The 14,012-nt window shown below is 32.2% G+C and overlaps 1 protein-coding gene across 21 annotated transcripts in view; it reads right to left on the bottom strand.

Moving 5' to 3' along the window:
- GluClalpha (glycine receptor alpha 1) overlaps positions 1 to 14,012 on the bottom strand; it is a 279,772-nt gene that overhangs the window by 69,602 nt on the left and 196,158 nt on the right. For 15 of the 21 annotated variants that reach the window (XM_075290778.1, XM_075290777.1, XM_075290786.1 and 12 more), the window contains one exon: positions 5,101 to 5,171. The exons of the other annotated variants lie outside the window; for them this stretch is intronic. In XM_075290778.1, the coding sequence (XP_075146893.1) occupies positions 5,101 to 5,171 (71 nt within the window). The remainder of the gene's footprint in view (positions 1 to 5,100; positions 5,172 to 14,012) is intronic. 21 annotated transcript variants of the gene reach the window in all.

The following is a 14,012-nucleotide window of genomic DNA, read 5'->3' as shown; positions in this document are numbered from 1 at the left end:
TTTGAGTTTTGCGTAATTGATTCTAGGAAACAAATTTTACTTTATTCAATTTTCTGCTTTTTTTTCTTCATGGGCTAATCAAATTCATTTAAAAATGTGTTAACGACTATTGAATTTCCAAATTCAGAATCGGCTTCATGTTTCAAGCAAAAATTTATGCTATGTTTCAATCAAAAAACTTCTCTAAAATAGAGTGTTGAAAAATGTGTCCTATTTCAAAAAAAAAAAAAAAAAAAAAAAACTTAAAGACGAGTTTTCTAGTTGACCTTAGCCAAAACAAAATTTTCTTTCATGTAAAGATACCCAGTCCTAAGTCGAATCACTAAACTATAAAGACAAAACGACTTTATTGAAAAGTTTATCGACTTTTGGACAAGGAAGGAAACTTTATATTTATCAGAAAAATGAGTCTTGTATCCTAAGCAAAATTCGCATTAGTATTTGAAGGTTATGACATCTTTGGTCTCACTACAATATTTTGTTCAATATTCTGACTATATTTTCAAGTATATAGAGTCCTTGGCATAACGTCAAAGCGTAAATCTAAAAATTAACATAAAAATGTTTAAACTTATACCCATTTCTTTTTGATTACCTTAAATAGGACGAACTAAACTGCAGATAAAAAAATAATTATAAATTACCAGTCATATTCTTCCAGTGTAGTGAAAAGACCCACAAAACGGAAATTTATGCTACTCCTGAGAAGAGATAAGCTTGTCGTAAACCTATGAATGTTTCCCTTTTCTTGGTATTAGAATTTCTTAGTAATTGATATAAATTAAATATTATTATATTGTTCATTAACTAATGCTTGTAAAAAAGTAATTATATTTAAAAAAATTTCAAGTGCGCGTTGGATCATAGTATCACATTATAGCCTATAATTCAAAAGAACTTTCTCATAAGCAACTTTGCAGATATTATAAAATCTTAAACTACCTTAGGTATTACATTTAATAGACTCAATTATTTATTCTTAAATACAATAGAACACATTAAAAAAAATAATAATAATAATAAATAGTAACCAAAAACACAATCGAACATAAATTAGTAATGACAATGAACGATTATAATGTTATTATGACTGAACGTTTTTACATTGAATTTTGAAAATAATGTGGCAAAAGCAATAGCCAGTGGAGAATTTTTTTTAAAATAATACTATATTATAGTTTTTGAAAGTATTTGAAAAATTGAAAAATGTTAAACAAAATATAGAAAACAAAATCACAAATGGTGAATGATTTGGTTATTGAATATAATGAAGATTATTAATGAACACAAGAGATAGAAGGTAGATATAGGTATTGCGTTCGTTAACCACAATAATTGTAGGACTTTCAAAGGACAATCGAGAAGATTAATTAGACAGGAGGAAAACAATTGGAATTGAAAACAGAAAGACAAGTGTAAGGGTGAGGGATAGAATTTGAAAAAAAACATAGGTAACATTGATGATAGTTTGTATAAGCGAACCAGATATGGATAAACGATTATATAGAATAGAGATTTATAGATTAGCATATAGACGTCCATATAAATGATCATCTGAAAAGACATTATCTCTTTTGTGTCATTTATTTAATTTTACGAAAATGTCAAATAAATGTCTTTGCAAATGCTATATTTTCATTTACATAAAGATATATCGATGATATATGATTTTTTTCACTAAAACACCTTATCATTTAATATCGATGTGAATGTATTTCTATTATTCTTTGGATCAACATATTTACAGTCTTAAAAAAAACAGCTCCATTACTAAATAAACAAAATAAACCGCTAGGTAATTTTTACACTAATGTTAAGGTTAGTTGATTATCAAACAAACAACTTTTATTTAAGTTTCAATTTTGATGTTTAATTTGTTTATTTATAGGGATTTATTTCATTTATGTTATTTTATACATTCATTTAAATTAGGCGGTTTAGTAAAAAAAAAATCATTTCCATCAGTGTTATAGGTATCGCTAGGGTTATTATTTTTTATTGTTGTTCATTTGGCAAACCTTTGGGTTATCGTATAAATTTTATGTATATTTATAAAGTATATGCGTTAATATAAACAATATTGTTTAGTGTATACGAAAACGTTATACACAATTATATAAGAACATTTATTTGTTTTCACTTTGTAAGTGAATTTATATTGAAATTAATTCATTCTCAATATATATATTACATTGAATTTATATATGTTTTGGATTATTTACCAAATCCCATAACATGCTAATCTTAGGTTAGGTTAGGTTGAATTATCAGCACAAAGAATAGTGTAATTCGTAAAAAAATGTGCATTCTTTCGCAATGAACAAAACGTATTATTTGTATTGACATCAGTTCATGTGGTTTCGCTTAACCTACATACAAGCCAGTTCTCCACCATAAATTCATCATGGATATTTGTGTGTTTGAACTTGCATACTTTTAGGCGAAGTGTGTGTAGATTGTCGATTGGCAACCCGAAAGTACCGCTTAGAAAAGCAACGGATCAATAGAAGAGGAAAATGAAATATCTTAAGAGACCAAACCAAATATTGCATTTGTGGCATTGGATACAAACTCACAAGTGATTTTAAATTCTATATAATTAAAAATACTAATTTGTTTTCGCTGAAAAAATGAGTTTTCATCAAAAGAATTGAAAATAAAATTGGAACATGTATGTCGCAAGCCAATTTCTCATATTTTCTTCTCTGTTGTTTTTATACCCTCCACCGTAGGATGGGATGTATATTAACTTTGTCATTCCGTTTGAACCACATCGAAATATTGCTCTAAGACCCCATAAAGTATATATTATCTGGGTCGTGGTGAAATTCTGAGTCGATCTGAGCATGTCCGTCCGTCTGTTGAAATCACGCTAACTTCCGAACGAAACAAGCAATCGACTTGAAACTTGGCACAAGTAGTTGTTATTGATGTAGGTCAGATGGTATTGCAAATGGGCCATATCGGTCCACTTTTACGTATAGCCCCTATATAAACCGATCCCCCGATTTGGCTTGCAGAGCCTCTAAGAGAAAGAAATTTCATCCGATCCGGCTGAAATTTGGTCATGATGTTAGTATATGGTCTCTAATGACCATGCAAAAATTGGTCTCTATCGGTCCATAATTATATATAGCCCCCATATAAACCGATCCCCCGATTTGGCTTGCAGAGCCTCTAAGAGAAACCAATTTCATCCGATCCGGCTGAAATTTGGTACATGATGTTAGTATATGGTCTCTAATAACCATACAAAAATTGGTCCATATCGGTCCATAATTATATATAGCCCCCATATAAACCGATCCTCAGATTTGACCTCCGGAGCCTCTTGGAAGACCAAAATTCATCTTATTCAGTTCAAATTTGGTACGTGATGTTAATATAAGGCCTCAAACACCCATGCAAAAATTGGTCCATATCGGTCCATAATTATATATAGCCCCCATAGGTTAGGTTAGGTTAGGTTATGTGGCAGCCCGATGTATCAGGCTCACTTAGACTATTCAGTCCATTGTGATACCACAGTGGTGAACTTCTCTCTTATCACTGAGTGCTGCCCGATTCCATGTTAAGCTCAATGACAAGGGACCTCCTTTTTATAGCCGAGTCCGAACGGCGGTTCACATTCCAGTGAAACCACTTAGAGAAGCTTTGAAACCCTCAGAAATGTAACCAGCATTTCTGAGGTGGGATAATCCACCGCTGAAAAACTTTTTGGTGTTCGGTCGTAGCAGGAATCGAACCCACGACCTTGTGTATGCAAGGCGGGCATGCTAACCATTGCACCACGGTGGCTCCCTTATATAGCTCCCATATAAAACGATCCCCAGATTTGACCTCCGGAAGAGAAAAATTCTTCCCATTCGGTTGAAATTTGGTACGTGATGTTAGTATATGGTATCCAACAAGCATGCAGGAATTGGTTCCTATCAGTCCATAATTATATATAGCTCCCATATAAACCGATCGCCAGATTTGACCTCCGGTGCCTTTTGGAGAAGCAAAATTCATCCGATCTGGTTGAAATTTGGTACGTGGTGGTAGTATATGATATTTAACAACCATGCCAAAGTGGTCCATATCAGTCCATAATCATTTATAGCCCCCATATAAACCGATCCGGCGATTTGGTTTTGGAGCCTCTTGGAGGAGTAAATTTCATCCGAGTGAGTTGAAATTTGTGGATGACAGTCTTTCGTAGAAGTTTCTACGCAATCCATGGTGGAGGGTACATAAGATTCAGCCTGGCCGAACTTACGGCCGTATATACTTGTTTTATTTATAAAGTACAGACGAGCTATATATGAACCGTAAACAAGGTGCTACTTATAAACTATGAGAATTGCGAAGAAGAGCTTTCATAATTTAAAAAGCGTTTTTTTAATTTAATGTATTTTATTTTTGTTTTTAATATTGCTCAACTTATTTAATTTAATTTATTATTAATTTTAATTAAAAATTTAATGACATAAAATGGAATATGTTCAACTTGAGGTAGTTTAAATAAAATTGAATTGTTTATCGGAATAATGCATAAAATTCGGGGCAGCTCGAAGGACCAAACCCATAGTACGGTTTGGTTAAAAAAAACATAATATTTAAATAGTTTGTTCGCATTTAAGTTATATTAGCATGTTATGGGATTGTAGTGGAGCAGTGGATAAGAAGAAGTTAGGAATGGAAATTCATTTGAATAGAAGGAAAATAAAGCTCGCTTTAGCATTATTTTATACACTAGTGGTTGATGTGATTCCCCAGAGTTTGTGGTAGTAGACGAATACGACTGTGTTAAATTCAATTGGAAAATTTTGCGCATTATTTTTTTCGGTAAGAAATTTTTAATAGCAGACATCGAAAGATAATGCAACATTGATGTTAAAAGCCAAAAATCACAGCAATGATTTGCAGTAGTGTTGTAGCGTGTAGACCCATATTCTAGTGAAATTTGAAGTCTGAAGAAGGAGTTTGAAATTGGACCATTGGGCTCACTCGATCCCTTTTGGCTGGTGAAGAGTGTTGTTATTTATTGATAGCATTAGTAAATATCGGTAGGAAGAAGGAAGAATTTGGGATTGGTTTTCTGTGAAACCCACTCACCATTTTGTAATCGTCGATTTTCGAAATAGACCTTAGGAACATGTTGACATAGACATAGGTGGGTAAGTTTTCTAAAAGAATTCAGAGTATTTTTTCGTAAACAAAAAATAGAAAAAAAAAACAATAAAATTAGATAGGCGATTCATGATGATGATGATTTGAAAACGTATAACCACTGAAATGTAGAGATTTTCATGAGATACGAAAATGTAAACTAATATCGTAACTCAGTAAGATGTGTGAGAAAATTCGCAGAAACATAAATATATATGGGAAACAAAATTTTAATGTCATTGAAATTAAACTAACAAAAATTTCCATTAACCTATTAAAGTTAGGGATTTGGCTTAATATCTAATTCGACTTAAAACTAAAGTTGAAGAATACAAAGTTTTGTGGTGTGTACACCCCATGTATAAACATTCGTTGGTTAAACCATTTGCTGTTGCAGTTGCCATTGCTGTGATGAAAAATGGGTATTATGATGTAGGTAACGAAAAAAAGCGAAATTAAGAAAAATCGAATAATTCAAACTTATAAAAAATTTCAAGAAAAAATGTCTGTATGGATCTCATTAAAACAAAAATAATCAAATATTTAAAACAAGTGTTAGAACTTAAAAAGAAACTAAAACTAAAAGAATGAATGGAAAAATCTATGGAAAATCATTTGTATATATAATTGTTCTCTTTTGTTGTTTTTGTGATCGAAAATTGAAAAATGCATGCCACACATTTTCAATTGGTTCTGATTTTCTTTGAAATTAAACCTCAATATTTAGGGCAATATTTGTACATTGTTCTCCATTTGCAATGGAAAGCAAAAAATTGTTCGAAATTAGACATTTTCTTCCTATGGGTTAAAACTTAAAAAAAGTGTCTTCATTTTCATTTTAAAAATAAATGTTAAAGAACCAAGTTTGTAATAAAAAAAAATTGAATAATTTATTTAATTTAAAAAGAAACAAAATCACAAAAAATGTTTCAACTAAATTACGTCTAAAGCACATTTAATTGGTCTTGTTTTTTCATTGAAAACAAAAAACATCATAATTTTAACAGAATAATTTCAATTGAAGAAAAAAATACATAAATATTGGTTTAGTTAGCTTTCCATCATAAATAGTTAAATTATTATTACTTTTTTTTTTAAATCATATTTTACTCGGTGTTAACATCAAATCACACTTTAGTTCGCATACTCTAAATTGATTATTACTAATATTTCATATAGTATTTGTTTTGTATGTAAATAATATAATTATTATTTTTTTGTTATTATTATTTTTATAGCATATATAGAATCAAAATTATTTGTAAGTGATATATTAAGAAAGAATTTTATCAGAGAAGACAGAAGAAGGGTTATAGGGCTAGTGATTTAAAGAGACAGAGACAGACAGAGAGAGATAGACAGAGTTGAATTAAAGTTAGAAAAAAGTAGAGATCCAAACGACATTTTAATTTAAAATTAATTATAAAATAAATAAATAAATTATTTTATCTTACAATTTCATTCGGCATGAGAATAAAATTTAAGAAAACTATTCTTGAAAATAGCCTTGCCAAAACTTCCACTAATTCAGGACATGTTTATTATCTTACAATTGTTATATAATTTGTGATAAAAACAAAAGTTTTATTTTTTGTCGAAATAAATATGACGGGATGAATTCTTGAAGTGCACATTGTTAGATTTCTATTATTCTTTTCTTAAATTTTGTAGTTTTGTTCGATAGTCAATAAAGTGCAGTGTAAACTGAAAGACCGTTACTATCACACTCGAGACGTAAAAATCTAATATCGAAGAAAATAATAATTGCAATACTGATTAAAGAAGATTTCGGAGTAAAGTCCCTAGGGGACGTAAAGATTGACGTACTATAATGTCGCTATTGTGAATGTTGTTCGTTTCGTAAATAAGCTCGTCTAAATGAAAACGTGCTTAAAGTCGTGAGAACCGTTAAAGCGTTTATTCTACTTTAAGACTAGTACCAAGATTACGTTTACGCGCGAAAAACTATACTCCATATAAAAAAAATCGTGCGGAATAATTGCAAAATCTTTGTTTTGCGCTTTTTCGGAGTGATCGGCATTTCTCGGTTCTAAAACACCAGTGTAATCAGTAAATGTTCTGGCACGAATCCTTTTCGGAACTTAAGAAAAGTATTGAAATATAAACAAGTATATAGGCCGTAAGTTCGGTCAGGCCGAATCTTATGTACCCTCCACCATGGACTGTCATCCACAATCGAATTAATTCGGTTGTGGTATCTTAAAACTTCTTAACATCGTTTTCTAAATTGTGAGTTAGTGGTATATATTAGACAAAAAAAGTATGTATAGGTAAGTCTACAAATAATTACAAATCGGACTTGGACTTTTGCACGGTACGTAGAGAGCCAGAATTGAAATATGGGGGTCGCTTATATGTGGGCTATATACAATTATGAACTTGATATGGACCAATTTTTGTGTGATTGGGAATCAATTTATTTGAGGGCTATATATAACTATGTTATAGACCGATATGGACCTAGTTAGGCATGGTTTTTAACGACCATATACTAGCACAATGTACCAAATTTCAACTGACTCGGTTGAAATTTACTCCTCCAAGTGGCTCCAAAACCAAATCTCGGGATCGGTTTATATGGGGGCTATATATGATTATGCATTGATATGGACCATGTTTAGCATGGTTGTTAAATATCATATACTACCACCACGTATCACATTTCAACCAGATCGGATTTTGTGCCAAAAGGCACCGGTGGTCAAATCTGAGGATCGGTTTATATGGGGGCTATATATAACTATGGACTGATATGAACCAATTCCTTCATGGTTGTTGGATACCATATGCTAATATCACGTACCAAATTTCAACCGAATCGGATGAATTTTGCTCTTCCAAGGGGCTTCGAAACCCAATTATGGAAATTATGGACCGATTTCGACCAATTTTTGCATTGGTGTTTGAGGCCATATATTAACACCACGTACCAAATTTCAAATGAATCAGATGAATTTTTGTCTTCCAAGAGGCTCCGGAGGTCAAATCTGGTGATCGGTTTATATGGGGGCTATATATAATTATGGACCGATGTGGACCAAGTTTTGCATGGTCATTAGAGACCATATACTAACACCATGTACCAAATTTCAGCCGGATAGGATGAAATTTGTTTCTCTTAGAGGCTCCGCAAGCCAAATCGTGGGATCGGTTTATATGGGGGCTATATATAATTATGGACCGATGTGGACCAATTTTTGCATAGTTGTTAGAGGCCATATACCAACACCATGTACCAAATTTCAGCCGGATAGGATGAAATTTGCTTCTCTTAGAGGCTCCGCAAGCCAAACCGTGGGATCGGTTTATATGGGGGCTATATATATGATTGTGGACCGATGTGGACCAATTTTTGCTTGTTAGAGGCCATATACCAAAAGCCAGGTACCAAATTTCAGCCGGATCGGATGAAATTTTCTTCTCTTAGAGGCTCCGCAAGCCAAATCGGGGGATCGGTTTATATGGTGGCTATACGTAAAAATGGACCGATGTGGACCAATTTTTGCATGGTCATTAGAGACCACATACTAACACCATGTACCAAATTTCAGCCGGATAGGATGAAATTTGCTTCTCTTAGAAGGTCCACAAGCCAAATCGTGGGATCGGTTTATATGGGTTCTATATATAATTATGGAGCGATGTGGACCAATTTTTGCATGGTCATTAGAGACCATATACTAACACCATGTACCAAATTTCAACCGGATAGGATGAAATTTGCTTCTCTTAGAGGATCGACAAGCCATATTTAGTGGTCCGTTTATATTGGGGCTATACGTAAAAGTGGACCGATAATGCAATACCATCTGACCTACATCAATAACAACTAGTTGTGCCAAGTTTCAAGTCGATAGCTTGTTTCGTTCGGAAGTTAGCGTGATTTCAACAGACGGACGGACGGACGGACGGACATACTCACATCGACTCAGAATTTCACCACGACCCAGAATATATATACTTTATGGGGTCTTAGAGCAATGTTTCGATGTGTTACAAACGGAATGACAAAGTTAATATACCCCCATCCTATGGTGGAGGGTAAAAAAAGTAATTATGTAAATAGCACAATACGATAAAAGGGTGGCACAAAAATGTAAAACTATGGCTTTTAGTGGCACAAATATGTCACAAATATAAATTGTCGCATCGGTAGCACTGTAGCCATAGCTTACATAATACCCAAAAAAAAATGCCTAAATGATTACTGAACCAGTAAACTGAAGATTTTTCTATCCGAAACTACTACGGATTCGAAGTTTCAACTTGTTCACCATTCTCCTGTTCCCGATAATCTGCAAGTGTTTGTCAACAAGTGCACAAATTTTCATGACTCTTTTGTTAATCCTTTTTCAAAAACAGAATACTGAAATCACCTGTAAGGGCTCCATATTTAGCACATCTGTGAATGAATCGAAAATAAGCTCAGATTTAAGCTCCAGACATTTCCAATAAAAATTAAGTCTTTTAGATGGGCAACAAGTAAAATGGGCAATACAGGGATATGTTACATAAAAAATCCAACCGATATTAAGTTTATTCTCAGCATATCCTTATAGGAGAAGTGGCAAATTCCCGATGCTCTAGATGTAATAGATTATCCGAAGTAAAATAGGTTTGGTTCATTCTTCAAAAAGTCAAATCGGGAGTTCGGTAAGTATGATGAAAGATGTAGAGTGGTTAGAACAGATGCATTCACCTTAGAATATAGCTTCAAAGCCCTTCAAGAAAACTGCACTCTAGAATTACATCCCTCATATTTATAATTACTTCAGAAATATCTAAAAGTTAATAAATCAAAAAAATATATAAAATCTAAACTCTAACTCAAGACAAAAATAATTGAAGAAAAATGGAGAGACGGTTATTTTCATGTCGTGTTTTTTATATGACAAGAAAGTAAAACTATGGCAAGAAAAAAAAACAACAAAAGGAAAGAAACACATCAATATTTTCGATTATCAGTAATGGTTATTTGTATATGTTATATAGTTATAATTATAAAAAAATTTAATTTTCGTAAAATTTGTATAGGTCATAAAAATATTTAAGTAACTCTCATGGAAATCATTGGCGTAGCTAAACATTTTTTTTTTCTGGGAGGAATAACATTATTTAAATTAAATTACAAAATCTCGAGGTGGAATGCTAAATGTTTCAGGCTCCTCATGTCCCTAGCTACGTCAATGATGTTAATACAGTTTTTTTCTTCAATATATTCTCATAATGTGGTTGAGTTTATTTGATTTCCTCAAAAAAATACATATCAGTGAGTGGATTATCAAACAATTATACACATATAATAAAAAAGTAGGCCAATAATTAAATACGGTATATAGAAATTATTAAATTCCTGCATTAATACATTTTTTTAAAAATTATATAAGAAATATACATTGTTTTTTTTTTTTGTATATCAAATACATAATTAAGATTATTGGTTGACTTATTTCTTGCTGAATTTATGATTTTATTAAAAAAGGGAAAATTTCAAAATAAAAATTATCGGTCACTGCATTCACAGACGAAGTAACTAAAATCTTTAACTGGATATTCGCAAATGCGAGTAGAAAACTGTTTTAAGAAAATCTTTATGTATTTCAAAAAATATTTACAAGGTATTTTTTTTTATTGTTGAGTTGTATTGTGTTAATATTGGTATTTAGATGGTCTCCAAAATGGATCACCTAATGCGTTTTGACTCCAACAAGGGAAATTTTAGGAGCAGTGTACATGTGTGTGTGTCTTCAAGTTTTCATGGTTGATAATGTTTTATGTTTTTTGGGGGGTCAAACTGTAAGAGCCGCGATTTCATTCTCTCGAGTGTGGTGTGGTGAACAAAGTTGTTGCTCATTTTCTGTGTAAGAATTAAGGTTGGGGAGAGTAAAGGGAATCGTGATTTGGTAAATTCACGATCGGAAAATGTCTGACAACTTGGATACCTCCTATGCCTATCTATTTTGTGGGCTATTCAAAGATAATGTATCTTAATTTGTGGATCATCTAACTGTAGCGGATCGGGTTCATTCATTCAGTTTTATTTTGTCTGAGGGGAATTCTCTCTAAACACAAACAAGCGATACATTATCCAACGCGCACTTACCATGGTAACATCATCGATTTTTGAAATACTTCTTACGAAAATGTTGACGCTCACAACAGCCGGACCATCTGTGTGTAGAGTATACAATAAAAGTAGGAGGTGGATGATAATAAAATCATGGAGGAGAAGAAAGAGAAAATGTTGTGGATGTTGGTTTCATTTGTTGGTTAAGGCTATTTCCTAGACCAGCCTCTGTATGTCTTGTTTTTTTATTTTTCTCTTGGTTTTATTATTTTTTGTTGTTGTGCCAGAAGAACTTTACGTTTCAACTCAAATAAGTTTAATAATTAATTTCAAAAATAACACAAGAACAAATAGAATATAACATGGCAAATGGAAAATCGTAAATGTCAACTTAGTTGAACCTTTGACCTTTCCTTAATACACTATAAAAAGGGGTTTCACCTGTTTCAATTGAGGTGTACGTACATTTTTTTTATATCTACAATTAAAGTTTTCATATACACTTATACACTAAAGGATTTTATTATTTACGGACGCAGTAAGGGCAAATGACGAATAGGTTACATACCATGAAGTTAATGGCTATTTTTGAATACAAAATTGAAGTGAAAGGTTAGAGCTTAAAACCGATTCTATTTGTTTAATTTAAGTTTTTGTAATTCAAGAAAGTCCTAACCTAGCATTCTTCTCACTTATTTTTGCGATCCTAAGTAAACATCCCTCACATATGTATGTGTTAGAATTTTCATTGATCTATCCTCTACTTAATTGATTAGGAATTCATAAAATCTATCATCTCAAAATTTATTGTATTTTCTTAGCAGCATAATACTCGTAATGATCATTCAAGGAGAAAAACATATTTGTTAGGTAGGTTTTCTCATAGACAATAGATGTTATATAGATAGGTCATGTGTCTCCTTAAAAAAAATGTGTCAGTTCCAAAAATTAATTTTCTGACATTTCGTTGGGTTTTTCGTAAAGAGTCAGTCCCAAAAAATAATTTTCGTGCATTTGCTTTTGTGTTGTTCGTAAAGAGCAATGCTGCTCAAAATTAAATATCGTATTTTCGCGGTTTTGGTCACAATTTTTTGTTCAAATATGAACTTTTAATATATTAATTTATTTATAAATCCTCTGGTGCATCATAAACGTTCTAATTTTGTGTAAAATTGGCAAACTACAAAATGGAAAACGAAAGAGATTGTAAGCGTGCTCTTATTTTTCTCGTTTATTCTTAATCTTCGGAACTGTCAAACATAGTTTGACACCCATGGCCCATCTATGTATTATAAGGTCTATGGGTTTTCTTTGTTGTCTTTTTGTCTTTTGAATCTCATGTTCAATACTTGGTTTGAACCAGAGAATAGACCCGGTACACCTAGGGTTGCCAGATGGACTGGAATGGGCTGGATTTTCCAGATTTTCTATGTCATGTCTAGTTACAAGCTATTCAATAATATTTCCAGCTAAATAAACTTTTAAAAATAATATTTTAATAGAAAAGCCTATACGTTTACTTATTTATCTTTTTCATTCTCAATAAGATGATTTTTGAGTGTTAATTACTTTTAAGCAGCACTCAATTACACCCAGAGAGAGAAAGCGTAGTAACTCAAAATTTTTAAATTTTCACTTTTCATTAAAAAACAATTCTAACTGTAAAATTCTCCCATTTTTTCATTAAAAAAATGCTGTTATGCCTCTTTTCTTGTCTTCAAAGTTAATATTTTTTAAATATATTGTTTTTTTGTCTACTTTTGTTTAATAGGTGCGATATTTATTATATATAAGAACTGTATTAAACCTATTTTGCCTTTTTCTGTATATTTAGTTTGTAAGAAAATATTGAATGAAAAATATGTTCTCATTTTTTTAATTTAAGGTGGGTATTAAGTTCGAGTTTAGCCGCTAAATCAACTAAATCAGTAAAAATAAGACATATAATTATACATATTTGTTGCAAATTTTATTATAACTTGATGGGGAACCAAATCAAATTTTCACAAAGTTTGCAGTCCTTAAAGTGGATTAATTAAGAAAAGTAATCGTGGAAAAATGGTGATTTTAGCGGCTAAACTCGAACTTAATACCCAACTTTAATTTTTATTTATGTTTATGAAAAGACCGAATTATAAATGTTTTGTTGTGTTTTTATACCCTCCACCATAGGATGGGGGTGTATTAACTTTGTCATTACGTTTGTAACACATCGAAATATTGCTCTAAGACCCCATAAAGTATAAATATTCTGGTGAGATTCTGAGTCGATTTAAGCATGTCCGTCCGTCCGTCTGTTGAAATCACGCTAACTTCCGAACGAAAAAAGTTATCGACTTGAAACTTGGCACAAGTAGTTGTTATTGATGTAGGTCGAATGGTATTGAAAATGGGCCATATCGGTTCACTTTTACGTATAGCCCCCATATAAACGGACCCGCAAATTTGGCTTGCGGAACCTCTAAGAGAATCATATTTCATCCAATCTGGCAGAAATTTGCTACACAGTGTGAGTGTATGGTCTCTCACAATCATGCAAAAATTGGTCCATATCGGCCGATAATTATATATAGCCCTCATATAAACCGATCCCCCGATTTGGCTTGCGGAGCCTCAAAGAGAAGCAAATTTCATCCGATCCGGCTGAAATTTGGTACATGGTGTTGGTATGTGGTCTCTAACAACCATGCAAAAATTGGTCCATATCGGCCTATAATTATATATAGCAATATAAACCAATCCCCCGATTTGGCTTGCGGAGCCTCTAAGA

The sequence above is a fragment of the Haematobia irritans genome, chromosome 1 (genome assembly GCF_050003625.1).
Source record: "Haematobia irritans isolate KBUSLIRL chromosome 1, ASM5000362v1, whole genome shotgun sequence".
Classification (NCBI taxonomy): domain Eukaryota; kingdom Metazoa; phylum Arthropoda; class Insecta; order Diptera; family Muscidae; genus Haematobia; species Haematobia irritans.
This window is presented reverse-complemented; position numbering and strand designations above follow the sequence as displayed.